This window comes from Microtus oregoni, unplaced genomic scaffold, assembly GCF_018167655.1.
Source record: "Microtus oregoni isolate MIOR12 unplaced genomic scaffold, Mior012 000013F_ref0000133, whole genome shotgun sequence".
NCBI classification, from domain to species: Eukaryota; Metazoa; Chordata; class Mammalia; order Rodentia; family Cricetidae; genus Microtus; species Microtus oregoni.
This window is the reverse complement of record NW_024543072.1, coordinates 38,091,261-38,105,288: the sequence shown is the minus strand read 5'-3', so window position 1 is coordinate 38,105,288 and position 14,028 is coordinate 38,091,261. Positions and strand designations below refer to the sequence as shown.

The window sequence follows — 14,028 nt, the reverse complement described above, 5'->3', positions numbered from 1 at the left end:
CACTCATCCATTGCTGGTGGAAATGCAAACTTGTGCAACCACTTTGGAAAGCAGTGTGGCGGTTTCTCAGGAAATTCGGGATCAACCTACCCAGGACCCAGCAATACCACTCTTGGGAATATACCCAAGAGAGGCCTTATCATACAACAAAAGTATATGCTCTACTATGTTCATAGCAGCATTGTTTGTAATAGCCAGAACCTGGAAACAACCTAGATGCCCTTCAATGGAAGAATGGATGAAGAAAGTATGGAATATATACATATTAGAGTACTACTTAGCAGTAAAAAACAATGACTTCTTGAATTTTGCATACAAATGGATGGAAATAGAAAACACTATCCTGAGTGAGGTAAGCCAGACCCAAATGGATAAACATGGGATGTTATCACTCATATTGGGTTTCTAGCCATAAATAAAGGACATTGAGCCTATAATTCGTGATCCTAGAGAAGCTAAATAAGAAGGTTAACCAAAAGAAAAACATATAGGTATCCTCCTGAATACTAACCTTCATCAAGTGATGAAAGGAGACTGAGACAGAAACCCACACTGGAGTACCAGACTGAAATCTCAAGGTCCAAATCAGGAGCAGATGGAGACAGAGCACGAGCAAGGAACTCAGGACCGCGAGGGGTGCACCCACACACTGAGACAATGGGGATGTTCTATCGGGAACTCACCAAGGCCAGCTGTCCCAGGTCTGAAAAAGCATGGGATAAAACCGGACTCGCTGAACATAGCGAACAATGAGGACTACTGAGAACTCAAGAACAATGGCAATGGGTTTTTGATCCTACTGCAAGTACTGGCTTTGTGGGAGCCTAGGCAGTTTGGATGCTCACCTTACTAGACCTGGATGGAGGTGGGTGGTCCTTGAACTTCCCACAGGGCAGCGAACCCTGATTGATCTTTGGGCTGACGAGGGAAGGGGGCGTGACCGGGGGAGGGGGAGGGAAATGGGAGGCGGTGGTGGGGAGGCAGAAATCTTTAATAAATAATTAAAAAAATAAAAAATAAATAAATAAAAATTTAAAAAAAAAAAGAAAGACAAGACAAGCAAATGCAAGTTCCACAAAGCACAGGCAAAGGTATCTGCTGTGCTTGAAGCTATCAATCTATGTTTGATACCTGGAAACTACATGATAAAAAGAGAACCAACTTCTACATCTTTTCTTCCACAGATTCTGTATGCACTCCAAAACATGTGAGTCACACACAAATGCAAAAAGAGAGAAAGACCAACAGACAGACAAAAAATATAACAGAGAGGGGAAGGAGGGGAAAAGGAGGGAGACAGATAGAAACAACGACAGAGAGATAGAGAGATAATGAATTAATTAAAAATAATACGGGAAAATAGCAAAAGTATATTCTACAAGTGTGAATGTCAGAGGCATACATGGTGAGAAATTAAATCAGAACGGTAAAATATGATTGAGGACTATGGTAAATGAATTTATGCTAAATAAAATGAGATATACTAACATTACTAATTCATCCTCAGAAAGGGTCTCCCTGTGTAATCCTGGATGTAATTCTTGATCTTATAGAAATCCAACTGCCTCTGCCTCCCGAGTGCTAGGATTTAAGAAATGTGTCACTACTTCAGGCCTAGAAACACCAATACTTCTAAGAGAAGTAATACAACCAATTTCAAAATGATAGTTGATACAAGTAACACAGACTAAAGAAGAATAAAAGATCAGATAGGGCTAAGTAGTGCTTAGATTCTTGATTCCCAAATCTCGGGTCTGAGAGTTCCACCTGTTGATAAGGAAATACTGAGGACTTGGCTGTATGATAATCAGTCATTTATGGGACCTGGAAAAAGCTCACTCGACATAACATAAAAGAATGAAACAAACAATTTAGGAGACATGATTCTGGAAACAATACTCTATGGTTCATGTTTATTACGGAGATATGTGCCCTCTCTGCTATCTCCTGGGAGTATGTGGTGTTGCATGTATAGACAGGTTTCTAAACAGAATTTTGTGACGTTTCAAAACTCCTGAGATGTTGGCAGACCTATGGTTTGTCAACGAGAATTTGTTCCCATCTGCTGCTATAAAAAATTACAACTACTATTCTCAACAATGCTTCAGAAATAATGTTTTTTTATAGGCTCTTCACATGAAGAAAATTCCTTCCAGTATCAAAAGTAATACTGGTTTGGGGTTTTGTTTTCAACATTATCATAAAAATAAACCAGTATTGAGAATGAGCTGAAGTATTCCTTGGAACTTAATTATCAGAGTTCACTATAACAAATCTCTACAAGCAAGGTTTAGTAATTTTTCTAATAGACCGGTTTTCATCTTTCAGATTTTGGTCATTTTCCAAAATCCTGAAATGGTTCTCTCTGACAACATTATCTGCTATGACTACATTATACTATGATACACGGGTTTGCAAAGCTCTTCCTTAGTCTTCTTCACTAAGTATATTTAAATATCATTTGCCTGAGGAACATACTAAAAAATGTCATAGAATCTGCTGTTTTACTAAAATTACCGTTTTCTCTTCACCATGGTTGAAAAGACTTACTCAGGTGGACTTGAGTGTAAGAAACCTGCTAAGCAGAGCAAACAGCATTTATAAAGACACAGAGAAGCAAGTCAGAAAACCTATGCTTAAGAATTAAGTGTGTGAATTCCTTTCTATTTTTAACTTTCCCTATTCAACTACAAAGACAGTTAAACCTCTTGTACCCTAAAAATGCCATCAATTGCCCAGAATAACCTAGTATTTCTAGTTCAATCTACTCATCAAATTTCTTGAAAGAATATCTCAAACACTGTTTTCCCCTCCCTCATCTCTATTATTCAATCAAAATCAAGGCTCATTCTCAATACAGTAGAATCACTCTCAAGAAGACCAGGGGACTATTCAAATACACAAATCCAATGCTCAGGTTTGAATTCTTCTCCCAAAGGACTTCCTGCTCCATTATGACAAGGCAGAGTATTATCTGCTTCAGAATTTCCACTCATGCACCTGCATTGCACTGCCTTCTCCTCCTTAGATTGTTCAGATTATTTTTCTGCAGACCCTTTAGCTGGGGTCTGGACATATTGCTAAAATATCAGTGATCTAATGTCTAATTTGATCCCAACTATTCCACATTGCCACTAAAATAATTTCAGGCCTTCTTATTACTTCATGTTATGACTCTCACAAGTTTCTAACTATAAAAGACTTCTCAGCACAAGACTACTTCTAATGACTGAAAAGGTCTACCTTACAGACCACTTCCTAAATATAACCCCAGCAGCACAGGCACTGAGTGAAACAATTCATAAATGGGACCTCCTGAAAATGAAAAGCTTCTGTAAGGCAAAGAATATGGTCAACAAGACAAAATGACAGCCTACAGAATAGGAAAAGATCTTCACAAACCCCACATCAGACAAAGGTCTGATCTCCAAAATATACAAAGAAATTGGTCATTAAAAGAACAAATAATCCAATGAAAAAAATGGAGTACAGACCTAACCAGAGAACTCTCAACAGAGGAATCTAAAATGGCTGAAAGACACTTAAGGAAATGTTCAACTTCCTTAGTCATCAGAAAAATGCAAATCAAAACAACTCTGAGATTCCATCTTATACCTGTAAGAAAATGGCCAAGATCAAAAACACTGATGACAACTTATGCTAGAGAGGTTGTGGGGTAAGGGGAACACTTCTGCACTGCTGGTGGGAATCATGCTGGTACAGCCCCTTTGGATGTCAGTGTGGCGATTTCTCAGAAAATTAGGAAACAACCTTCCTCAAGAATCAGCAATATCACTTTTGAGTATATATCCAAAGGATGCACAAATGTGCCACAAGGACATGTGCTCAACGATGTTCATAGCAGCATTGTTTGCCATAGCCAGAACCTGGAAACAACCTAAATGTACCTCAACTGAAGAATGGATAAGGAAAATGTGGTACATTTACCCAATGGAGTACTACACAGCAGAAAAAAATAACAGCATTTTGAATTTTGCAGGTAAATGGATGGAGCTAGAAAACATCATTTTGAGTGAGGTAGCCCAGACCCAGAAAGACAATTATCACATGTTCTCATCAAAAGTGGTTTTAAAACATAAAGCAATAAAAATCAGCCCATAAATAACAATACCAGAGAACCTAGACAACAATGAGGACCCTAAGAGAGACAAACAGGGATCTAATCTACATGGGAACTAGAAAAAGACAAGATCTCCTGAGTAAATTGTGAGCATGGAGACCTTGGGAGAGGGTTGAAGGAAAGGGGAAAGGCAGGGAGTAGAGCAGAGAAAAATGTAGAGCTCAATAAAAAAAAAAAAGTCTATTTTACTATTCATAATAAAATTAAAATAAATCTTCAAGACCCTCACCTATAAACCTACTCTTCCTCCTGCATTCCCCTTTTACAAGATCATCCAATCACTACATAAACTATAAACAAATGTGAAGCCTTTGATTGCTGCTTGCCCCTGCCTTTTCTGCTGTAATTGGTTCATTTACAAACTTCCTTAATTAAAATTTTCCACCTCCTCCCCGCCTCCTATTTCCCTCTCCCTCCACCCCCATTCCTCTCCCCCTCCCTCTTCAGTCCTAAGAGCAGTCAGGGTTCCCTGCCCTGTGGGAAGTCCAAGGTCCTCCCCCCTCCATCCAGGTCTAGGAAGCTGAGCATCCAAACAGGCTAGGCTCCCACAAAGCCAGTACATGCAGTAGGATCAAAACCCAGTGCCATTGTCCTTGGCTTCTCATCAGCTCTCATTGTCCAGCATGTTCAAAGAGTCTGGTTTTATCCCACGCTTTTTCAGTCCCAGTCCAGCTAACCTTGGTAAGCTCCCAATAGTTCAGCCGCACTGTCTCAGTGGGTGGGTGCACCCCTCCCAGTCCTGACTTCCTTGCTCATGTTCTCCCTCCTTCTGCTCCTCATTTGGACCTTGGGAGCTCAGTCCGGTGCTCCAATGTGGGTCTCTGTCCCTATCTCCATCCATCACCAGATGAAGGTTCTATGGTGATATGCAAGAGATGCCCTATCATATTACAAAATCATTTGTTCAACTATATTCATAGCAGCATTATTTGTAATAGCCAGAACCTGGAAACAACCTAGATGCCCTTCAATGGAAGAATGGATGAAGAAAGTATGAAATATATACATATTAGAGTACTACTTAGCAGTAAAAAACAATGACTTCTTGAATTTTGCATGCAAATGGATGGAAATAGAAAACACTATCCTGAGTGAGGTAACCCAGACCCAAAAAGATGAACATGGGATGTACTCACTCATATTGGGTTTCTAGCCATAAATAAAGGGCATTGAGCCTATAATTTGTGATCCTAGAAAAGCTAAATAAGAAGGTGAACCCAAAGAAAAACATAATAGTTATCCTCCTGGATATTGGAAGTAGACAAGATTGCCGGGCAAAAATTGGGAACTTGGGGGTGGGCTGGGATGTGGTAAGGGGAAATGGGGAGAGAAAAGTGAGAAGGGGAAGATGGGGAGAGCTTGGGGGAATGGGATGGTTGGGATAAAGGAAGGGTGGATATGGGAGCAGGGAAGTATATATCTTAATTAAGGGAGCAATTTTAGGGTTGGCAAGAGACTTGACTCTAGAGGGGTTCCCAGGTGTCCAGGGAGATGTCCCCAGCTAGTTCCTTGGGCAGCTGAGGAGAGGGAGCCTGAAATGGCCCTATCCTATAGCCATACTGATAAACTTCCTTAATTTTAACTCTAAATTACTCCTAAATCTATTTTGTTCCTGTTTCTTCCATTTCAAGGTGGTTACTTTTATGCGGCTCTATCAAGACAGTTCTTACAAATGAGTACATAAAAATTAACCTCAAGAAAAATTTAGTTTTCCCCTCAAGTGAAAAGATGAATGATTCCAATGCTTTCAGTCACCTTAACATCGATAGTTGATGTTTCCAAATATGATGAAAGACCATAAATAATAAGGTAGTGTTTCGTATTAGGTTGTGTTATATTTTCCTGTCTAAAGTGTACAATTTTAGACAAACCTGGATAATCTAAATACTGCTATCTAGAAAATACTAGATGATATATCTAGAATAATATTTAAATGTTTAAAATGTTACCTTTCAAGAAATGGAAAGTGGCATTCTAGCTATGTGGTGTTTTAAAGATGAATGCATAATTCATGCTTTATGAAGTCCCATGGGCTTCAGGGTAAGATGGCACAGGCTTCCCTCGGTTACACCCAAATAACTTACCACTTAATTCATGCTACTTAGCCTTCAAAATTAGAAGAAGTTCTTTACTAAATAAACAGAATTACTAACTTGTATAAGGAGTTCTTAATGAATATTAATTTTGTTTTGTTCTGATTTGATCATTGCTTTTTACATTTCTAAAGGTAATGGCATTTTGTTATGATACTACTTGAAATGTGGTGTTCTAATAACTTTCTCGTAAACAGAATAGGGGAACCTACTATAGAAGTAAACCCTGTAATTGCTGGATCACTATGGACTTCGTATTGTATAACCCACAGTCAGAAAATTAAAGGCACTACAGTTTATCTCTTCAAACATACTGTTTGGTGTAGGTCAGTCCTTATCAAAAAGACATGTAAGCAACTACATGGACAAAAAAATGTGAAGAAGAACTAATGTTTTTGCCAACAAACAGTATCATTTTGAAAACTATGGTCCTTGGAGCCACTGCAGATTGTCAGATCCATGTAGTCCAATTTTCATATGACATGTTCAAACTACACAAGATTTTTCATTAAAAACTTTAAATTTATGTAACTAGACATTTGATACAAAGAACAAATAATCATATAAAAACAAAGGACTCATTTTGATGGTCTTGATGAAAACTTAGTATAACTACTTTGGAAAGCTGGTTTCTTATGTAGATATATGTTTAATATATAGTCAGCCTACTAGTAGGTTTTTACCCAAGAATGCATATATTCATCAGGTATATTTATTATTTATAGGTAATATAGATATTAAATAAGTATATTTAAAATTTATAATAATGTGTAATATATTAGTAATATATTATACATAATAAACAATACTGTTTTATATTGTTATTGAAGTATTATTCACACTTGAGTTGTAGAACATTATGAGATCAAGCTTGCTCTGAGTGAAAGCTTCTTCCATGCTGGCTAACTTTCATAGTATCAGAAGGTGCTCCTTCAAGCTGCTGTGCAAGAAATCATTTACTTCCTGTTATGCTTTCTCTGCATGCCTTTTGATGCACAACGATTTCACATAAACAAAAATAATTTCATATAAATGTTCATTATATTCTTTATAACATCTAACTGGTCCAATAACTCAAATGTGCCTTAACTTGTAATGGGTTACTACTTGGCACAACTATATCACTATTATTCAGACAAGAAAAGTATAAAATACTGATGCTGTAATATGCATCAATGAGAACTTTGACAAAACTATTAGGCCAAGAAAAGGAAGACACATATGAAAGACAGTATTTTTATAACTCTATTCACATTAATCTCCTAGACAAGGGGAAAAAAACAAAAAATGCAAATTATTGGTTGCCAGGGGCTAGGGTAAGGAGAAACAAGAAGTGACTTCTTAGATAATAGCTTTTACTTCTTGGATGATGAAAATTTTTGAAAGTAAAAAGATGTTATCTCAACAATGTTAACATATTCTATGCTTTTAAATGATTAATTTTCTTAATTAAGGACAAAATTGCCTTAGTTCTAAAATGATGCTTATAAATTTAGTGACTTGTTTAATTTTGACAGACTAGTTTACCAGAATCAAACAGATTGGGTTCAGATATCAGCACTGCCCCATGCAGCTGAGTGACATAAGCAAGTGGCTTCTGTTCTCTGTGCCTTAGTTCCATCCCTAGAGCCAAGTAAATAAAAGCATGTGTACAGTTCAAAAACAATAAATTAGTTGATACATTAGAAACAGAATGATTCCTCATAAGTAAAAAAGGAAACAATAATTATTAATCAATAATAACTTATGATTGTCAAAATGACATAAAATAATATAAAGAAACAGGATTTTAAGAATTAATATATAAGCCGGGAAGTGGTGGCGCACACCTTTAATCCCAGCACTCGGGAGGCAGAGGCAGGCGGATCTCTGTGAGTTCGAGGCCAGCCTGGACTACAAGAGCTAGATCCAGGACAGGCTCCAAAGCTACAGAGAAACCCTGTCTCGGAAAATATATATATATTATTTTTAAAAAGTAAAAACTAAATGTGCTATTAACAAATCCCATACTAGAAGCAATCATGTAAAAGCTTAAAGCTAAGATCTGTCATTTTAGCCGTAGTTTGTTATCAAGAGAACTGTGCCCATAGTCAGATGACATAAGAGTCTTTTAAGCATCTCTCACCAGAATTCATATAGTAAATAGAACAAATACTGTGCTACTTCAGAAGTAAGTGGTAAAGAATATAGAAACAATAAAAACAGGTTGAAACTGAAAAGTGTCAAAGATAAGCAGAATATATTACAGAAATTCTAAAAATACTTCAGAGAATTTGTAAATTCTCATTAAATACTTCACAAATATTTGAAATCAAATAGGAAGCAAATTAGCAGAGCAATATTACCAAGTTTAAATAGTGGCTTAATAATGCTTAGGCACTGGGGACTGCGCAACCAAAGAAAGAACCAAATGGACCAAATCTCCTTCTGCATGTCAAAGAATCTAAAATAAGTGTGTCAGGAGCTAGGAACAACTATCAATCACCGAACTGCCCAGATTGAGGACGTGTATATGCACGCGCGCGCGCACACACACACACACACACACACACGCATGCACACACACGTGTACACTCCACTTTTGAACACATTCAAGTTCTTACCCTCTTCTGCTTCATCCTCCTGGGGTGACATTGGCCCCCCTCCACTAGTAGGAGTGACTGGCTCTTCTTTGTCAGACTCTCTGTGAAGACTCACCACTTCATATATTGCATCTCCAGCACTGCTATGGCCTTTTCCCTCAGACTGATAAAGATAAAATCATATATCTGAATATTAGAAATAAGTGAGCTAGACCTGGGAGAAGTTAGGGAAGGGGAAGGGATATGTATGTGTGTATATATACATACATATATATATACACACATACATATATATGGGATAAATAGTATAAAAATAGTTCATTAAAAACAACTAAAATGAAGAACAACATATCACATTTATCTAAACCATGTAGAATTTGAAAGATTTTTAGTACATTGTCCTTGGCATATTTAAGTGAATGATTTGCCTATGATTTTTTTTCCAGTGCTGAGATGTGTACATGTTGGTAAGCTTCTAGCATTATATACCAAACTCAACTTACTAACCATTTTGATATAATTCAATTATTCTTCAAGACATCACAAGTTTTAGGACAGACAGCAAACGATGTCTGATTATTGGCTATCTCATGCTGAGAAAGAAATAACAGCTAGACTCACCAACTAATGACTGTAACTCTATGTAACCACTTTCTTTTCCGAGTCTAGGCTTGGGATCTAAACTCAAGTCTGCATGCTTGCTTAGAAGCATACTACCAATTGCACCATGGAAGTGAATATCTGTAATCCTAGCACTTGGGAACTGGAGACAGGGGGATCAAGAGTTCAGGTTCAAAGCCAGGCTCAGTTACATGGACCCTGTCTTTAAAAAAAAAAATCCAAAGAGGAATGTTTAAATCAGAATACATTTCAAACTGAATTAAAAATGGAAACACGGCAAATCATGCTAGTGAGTAACATCTAAACCTAAACACAGTATACAGGGAGATTTACTACAGTTATGATTACTTAGAAAAGATCATCATGGTTACTGTGAGTACATGATAGAGCAAAGTGATTCACCTCGTGCCAGATATGAGGCAGAAAAACAGCAACACACGAAGGAATGAGGGACAAGAAAAATTATATCGCCATCTGGGGCCAATCCTTCAATGTCTAAACCACAGACTAATATCCTTCATAAAAATATACAAAAATCTCAACTATGTATTACCAAATCTTGGATGGGATTTCAGTTCAGTGGCAGAGTACCTATCTAGCATTCACAAGTCCCAGGGAACAATCTGCAACAACATACAACAATATATCTACATTAGCAAATCAAAATCAGCTATTTGCCAGTTTACTGAAGGAAAATTATCATCCACGATCTGACTCACCTATGGATGTTGTGTGCAATAATACTGACAAGTTGGCCAAATGAGCCCATGGGTGCAACAGTGGCTAGTCTGTTCATAGGGTAACCAACCACTTTCTAACACATTTGTCATCTGGTCCAAGGAGAGGATTCAAATCTGATCCCACAAACAAGGTCAAAAGTTCACAACTGAGGGGGTTATAAGTCACAGTAGGGAAGCTATTGTAGCTCTTTTATTAAATGGACATGATATGATTGTCATATTGCTTTCTACATAACTGTACCCACAAACTAGTACTACTGTCTGTCAGCTATGGTAAGAATAGCTCTTTATGCCTTAGTCAGCAGTGACCTCAGAGTCTCATTAAGTGTTTAAAGTACTAAAATTAAATGACTTTTGAATGCCCAGCTATAAATGAGATAACCCATCCAAGGCTCAGGAACAACATGGAAGAAGAGACAGAAAAAAAATTAAGAACTAGGGTAAAGGTGTGGAATGGTACACTAACTTTTGGGCATGACATGGCTATAGCCATGAACTAAGAACAGCTGTGATTATATGTACAAAATTGAACCAGAAAACACCCTCTGATAGAAGAGTCAGGGCCCAGACATCCCTAAAGATTTCTATGCATTTAAAGACTGATAGAGAATGAGAGATAATTTGTTCAAAAGCTTAGTCACCAGTGAGATGCCCATATACCTGCAAACAACCCCAGAGAAAAAAGTGGGGCTAGTTGAGAAGAGGAAAAGAATTGATGTAAGTAGGAAGAGGACAAGAAAGGATAAAGGGGGAGGGGATATGATTGTGATCAAAATATATTATGTACATGTATGAAAATATCACATTGAAACTCACTATTATGTATGCCAATAAATACACATACTATTAATGTTATATAATAATTATACAGTAGGAATATTAACTATTAGTATGATAAATGTTTAAAATGTTATTTATCCACAGAAATATATAGCAAATTTAATTAAATTTATTATACATTTGCATAAAAGTCAAATTACTAATTTTATATTAATACATTGAATAAAATAGGAATTATCTGGGAAATGCAAAGCTAGTTCAACATTGGGAGAAAAAAGAAGTCAATGTACTCCATAATATTAACAAATTAAAAAATGAAAGACCCCAGGATCAAATCAACTGATACAAAATATGAAAATTCAGAATTCATCCATGTTTTTAAAATACCTTCAACAAACTAGAAATATAACACAGTTTTCTCATCCTAAAGAGAACCAGTAGAAGGCTTATAACTAACTTCAAAATTAGCAGTAAGGGACTGAGTGCTTTCCTATTGAGTTGGAGAACAAAACAAGAATGCTCATTATTCACCACTACTAGACAGAATCTGGTTTTGAGTTGCTTGTTTATTTAAAAAAAAAAAAAGTACTGGTGAGGACTTCATCAGATAGGATGTTAATACTACAATTATCCTGATGTGGGATTCCCCTCTGTATACTGTGAATACCATTGGTTAATAAAGACTGCCTTGGTCTGCTGATAGAGAAGAAGTTAGGTAGGCAGGGAAAACTAAAGGGCATGATGGGAGAAAGGAGGCAAAACCAGAGAGAAGCCATGTAGCCTGCTGGACACAGACACCGGAACTTTACCTGGTAAGACACAGCCTCGTGGTGATACAGTTTCTTAGAAATGGGTTAAATTAAGATGTAAGAGTTAGCAAATAAGAAGCAAGAGCTAATAGGCCAAGCAGTGATTTAAATAATATAGTTTCTGTGTGATTATTTTGGGGCTCAGCAGCCAGGAACCAACAAGTGGCCTCCTTACAACATTATCCTTCTTAGACATCAACAATTTTTTTTCTACAAAGGGCAATACAAGAAATACTTTAGACTTTACAAGTCACAACTGTTCAACTCTGCTGCTGTAATGGAGAAGTGCACTCAGTTTTCTATACAAATCTACTGTTGTGAACCTAAATATTGTACTCAGCAAGTAAGTTTCGAATGAGGTACTTTTACTAATATGATTTTAATTTCAATAGTCATACACTATTAGACAACTAAATTTCAATCTGTATTTATGAAAAAACTGTCAAGTTTAGCAGCATAAATTTAAATACATAATAAGTACTTAACAAGTATAGGTTGACTTACAAAGGATCATTAGTTATACAAATTAATTCTAAAAGCTTTTTCAGTATGAAAAATACAAAGGACAATATGGTGATATCTCTAATAATATACAAATCCTTACAAGGATCAGAGCACTGGCTATAAGTAAGGACACCAGGCTAAGCATTTCTTCAATTTAAAACACTAATTTCTTTGGTCATGTGATGTGGGAGTGTCATATATCAATCTGTTGATTTCATTGGTTAATCAATAAAGAAATTGCTTGCCTTGTAGGTTAGAACATAGGTGGGTGGAGTAAACAGAACAAAATGCTGGGAGGAAGAGGAAGTGAGCTCAGATGTCATGCAGCTCCTCTCAAAGCAGACACGATGAAGCTCCGACCCAGGATGGACGTAGGCTAGAATGTTCCCAGTAAGCACACTCAAAATAATTAAACGGAAACTGTATTCTTTTAAACACTGCTTAGCCCATTATATCTAGCCTCTTCTCTGCTAACTCTTGCACCTGGACTAGCCTATTTCTAATAATGTGTGTAGTACCCCAAGGTGTGCTTACCAGGAAGATTCTAGCCTACGTCCATCTTGGGTCGGAGCTTCATCGCGTCTGCTCTGAGAGGAGCTGCATGACATCTGAGCTCACTTCCTCTTCCTCCCAGCATTCTGTTCTGTTTACTCCACCCACCTATGTTCTAATCTATCAGGGCAGGCAGTTTCTTTATTGATTAACCAATGAAATCAACAGATTGATATATGACACTCCCACATAATTCATGATCTTTGGGGTAGGATTCAGAAGCAAGATTTATTTTCAAAGGATCACAGCAATGCTGGTGCAGAGATGAACTGCAAACCTCTATCTATAAACCAGCCTTCTAACCTGTGAGTCACTATCCTACACAGAATCAAGTAAATGATGTACAGGTCATAAAAAATGTGGCTATAGTAAAAGGTTTTTAAATGTGCAACAACTTAATTCTAAAGCAAACATGCAGTAAAACCCAAGGTTTTCTGGCAGAAAAATTCCCACCATTACATCACATAACTACAATGAAGCCCTGGCTCTGAATACAACATGTCCATTCTGCATCGCATATGCCATCATGTCACACATAACAATTACTGCCTGAAAAAAATGGCTCACATTTCTGACTGTCAAATATTATGAATAGTATTTTACTACACATATGTCTGAAAACATACTTTACAAAAAATAAAGATCTTTCACTTTTTCCTACCATCATTCCTCAGCATGTTACTCTATCAAGCTAGTATACTTTGGATTATATTGCATTATATCACTTGTTTTTAAAATTATTATTTGAGTTAATAATTGAGATTTATCTTCTTTTAAAATTCTATGAATTTTGCTTGGACTTAGACAGAATTTCCAAAATTTCTGAAATGGCCTTAACTACACTTCGCCATTTTGTACTTTATGATGCAAAGCACCATTCTCAGAATTGATTATAAAATCAAAATACCAACCAATTTCGAAAGACTTTGAAGATGCTCTGCATTCTGTAGTATCAACTATTCACCTAACAGTTCATTCTTTATACAAAAAAGCACATGTTTCTCATTAACATGTAGATTGTTTATATTTCAAAGAATTGTTATGTAATAAATTTATGAATGATTTATTATTGTAAATGTTTTATTTCTATACTTATTTTAAATATCTATATACCTAGTTTAGTACACAAATTTCTCATACAAAAAGGAATCCTGAGTGGGAAAAAGTTAAGAAATTCTGATATATAAGATCTCGTGTTTAACAAAA

General features: G+C 36.6%; 1 protein-coding gene across 4 annotated transcripts in view; it reads right to left on the bottom strand.

Moving 5' to 3' along the window:
* Rabgap1l (RAB GTPase activating protein 1 like) overlaps positions 1-14,028 on the bottom strand; it is a 615,176-nt gene that overhangs the window by 481,886 nt on the left and 119,262 nt on the right. For all 4 annotated transcript variants that reach the window (XM_041662748.1, XM_041662750.1, XM_041662749.1 and 1 more), the window contains one exon: positions 8,838-8,979. In XM_041662748.1, the coding sequence (XP_041518682.1) occupies positions 8,838-8,979 (142 nt within the window). The remainder of the gene's footprint in view (positions 1-8,837; positions 8,980-14,028) is intronic.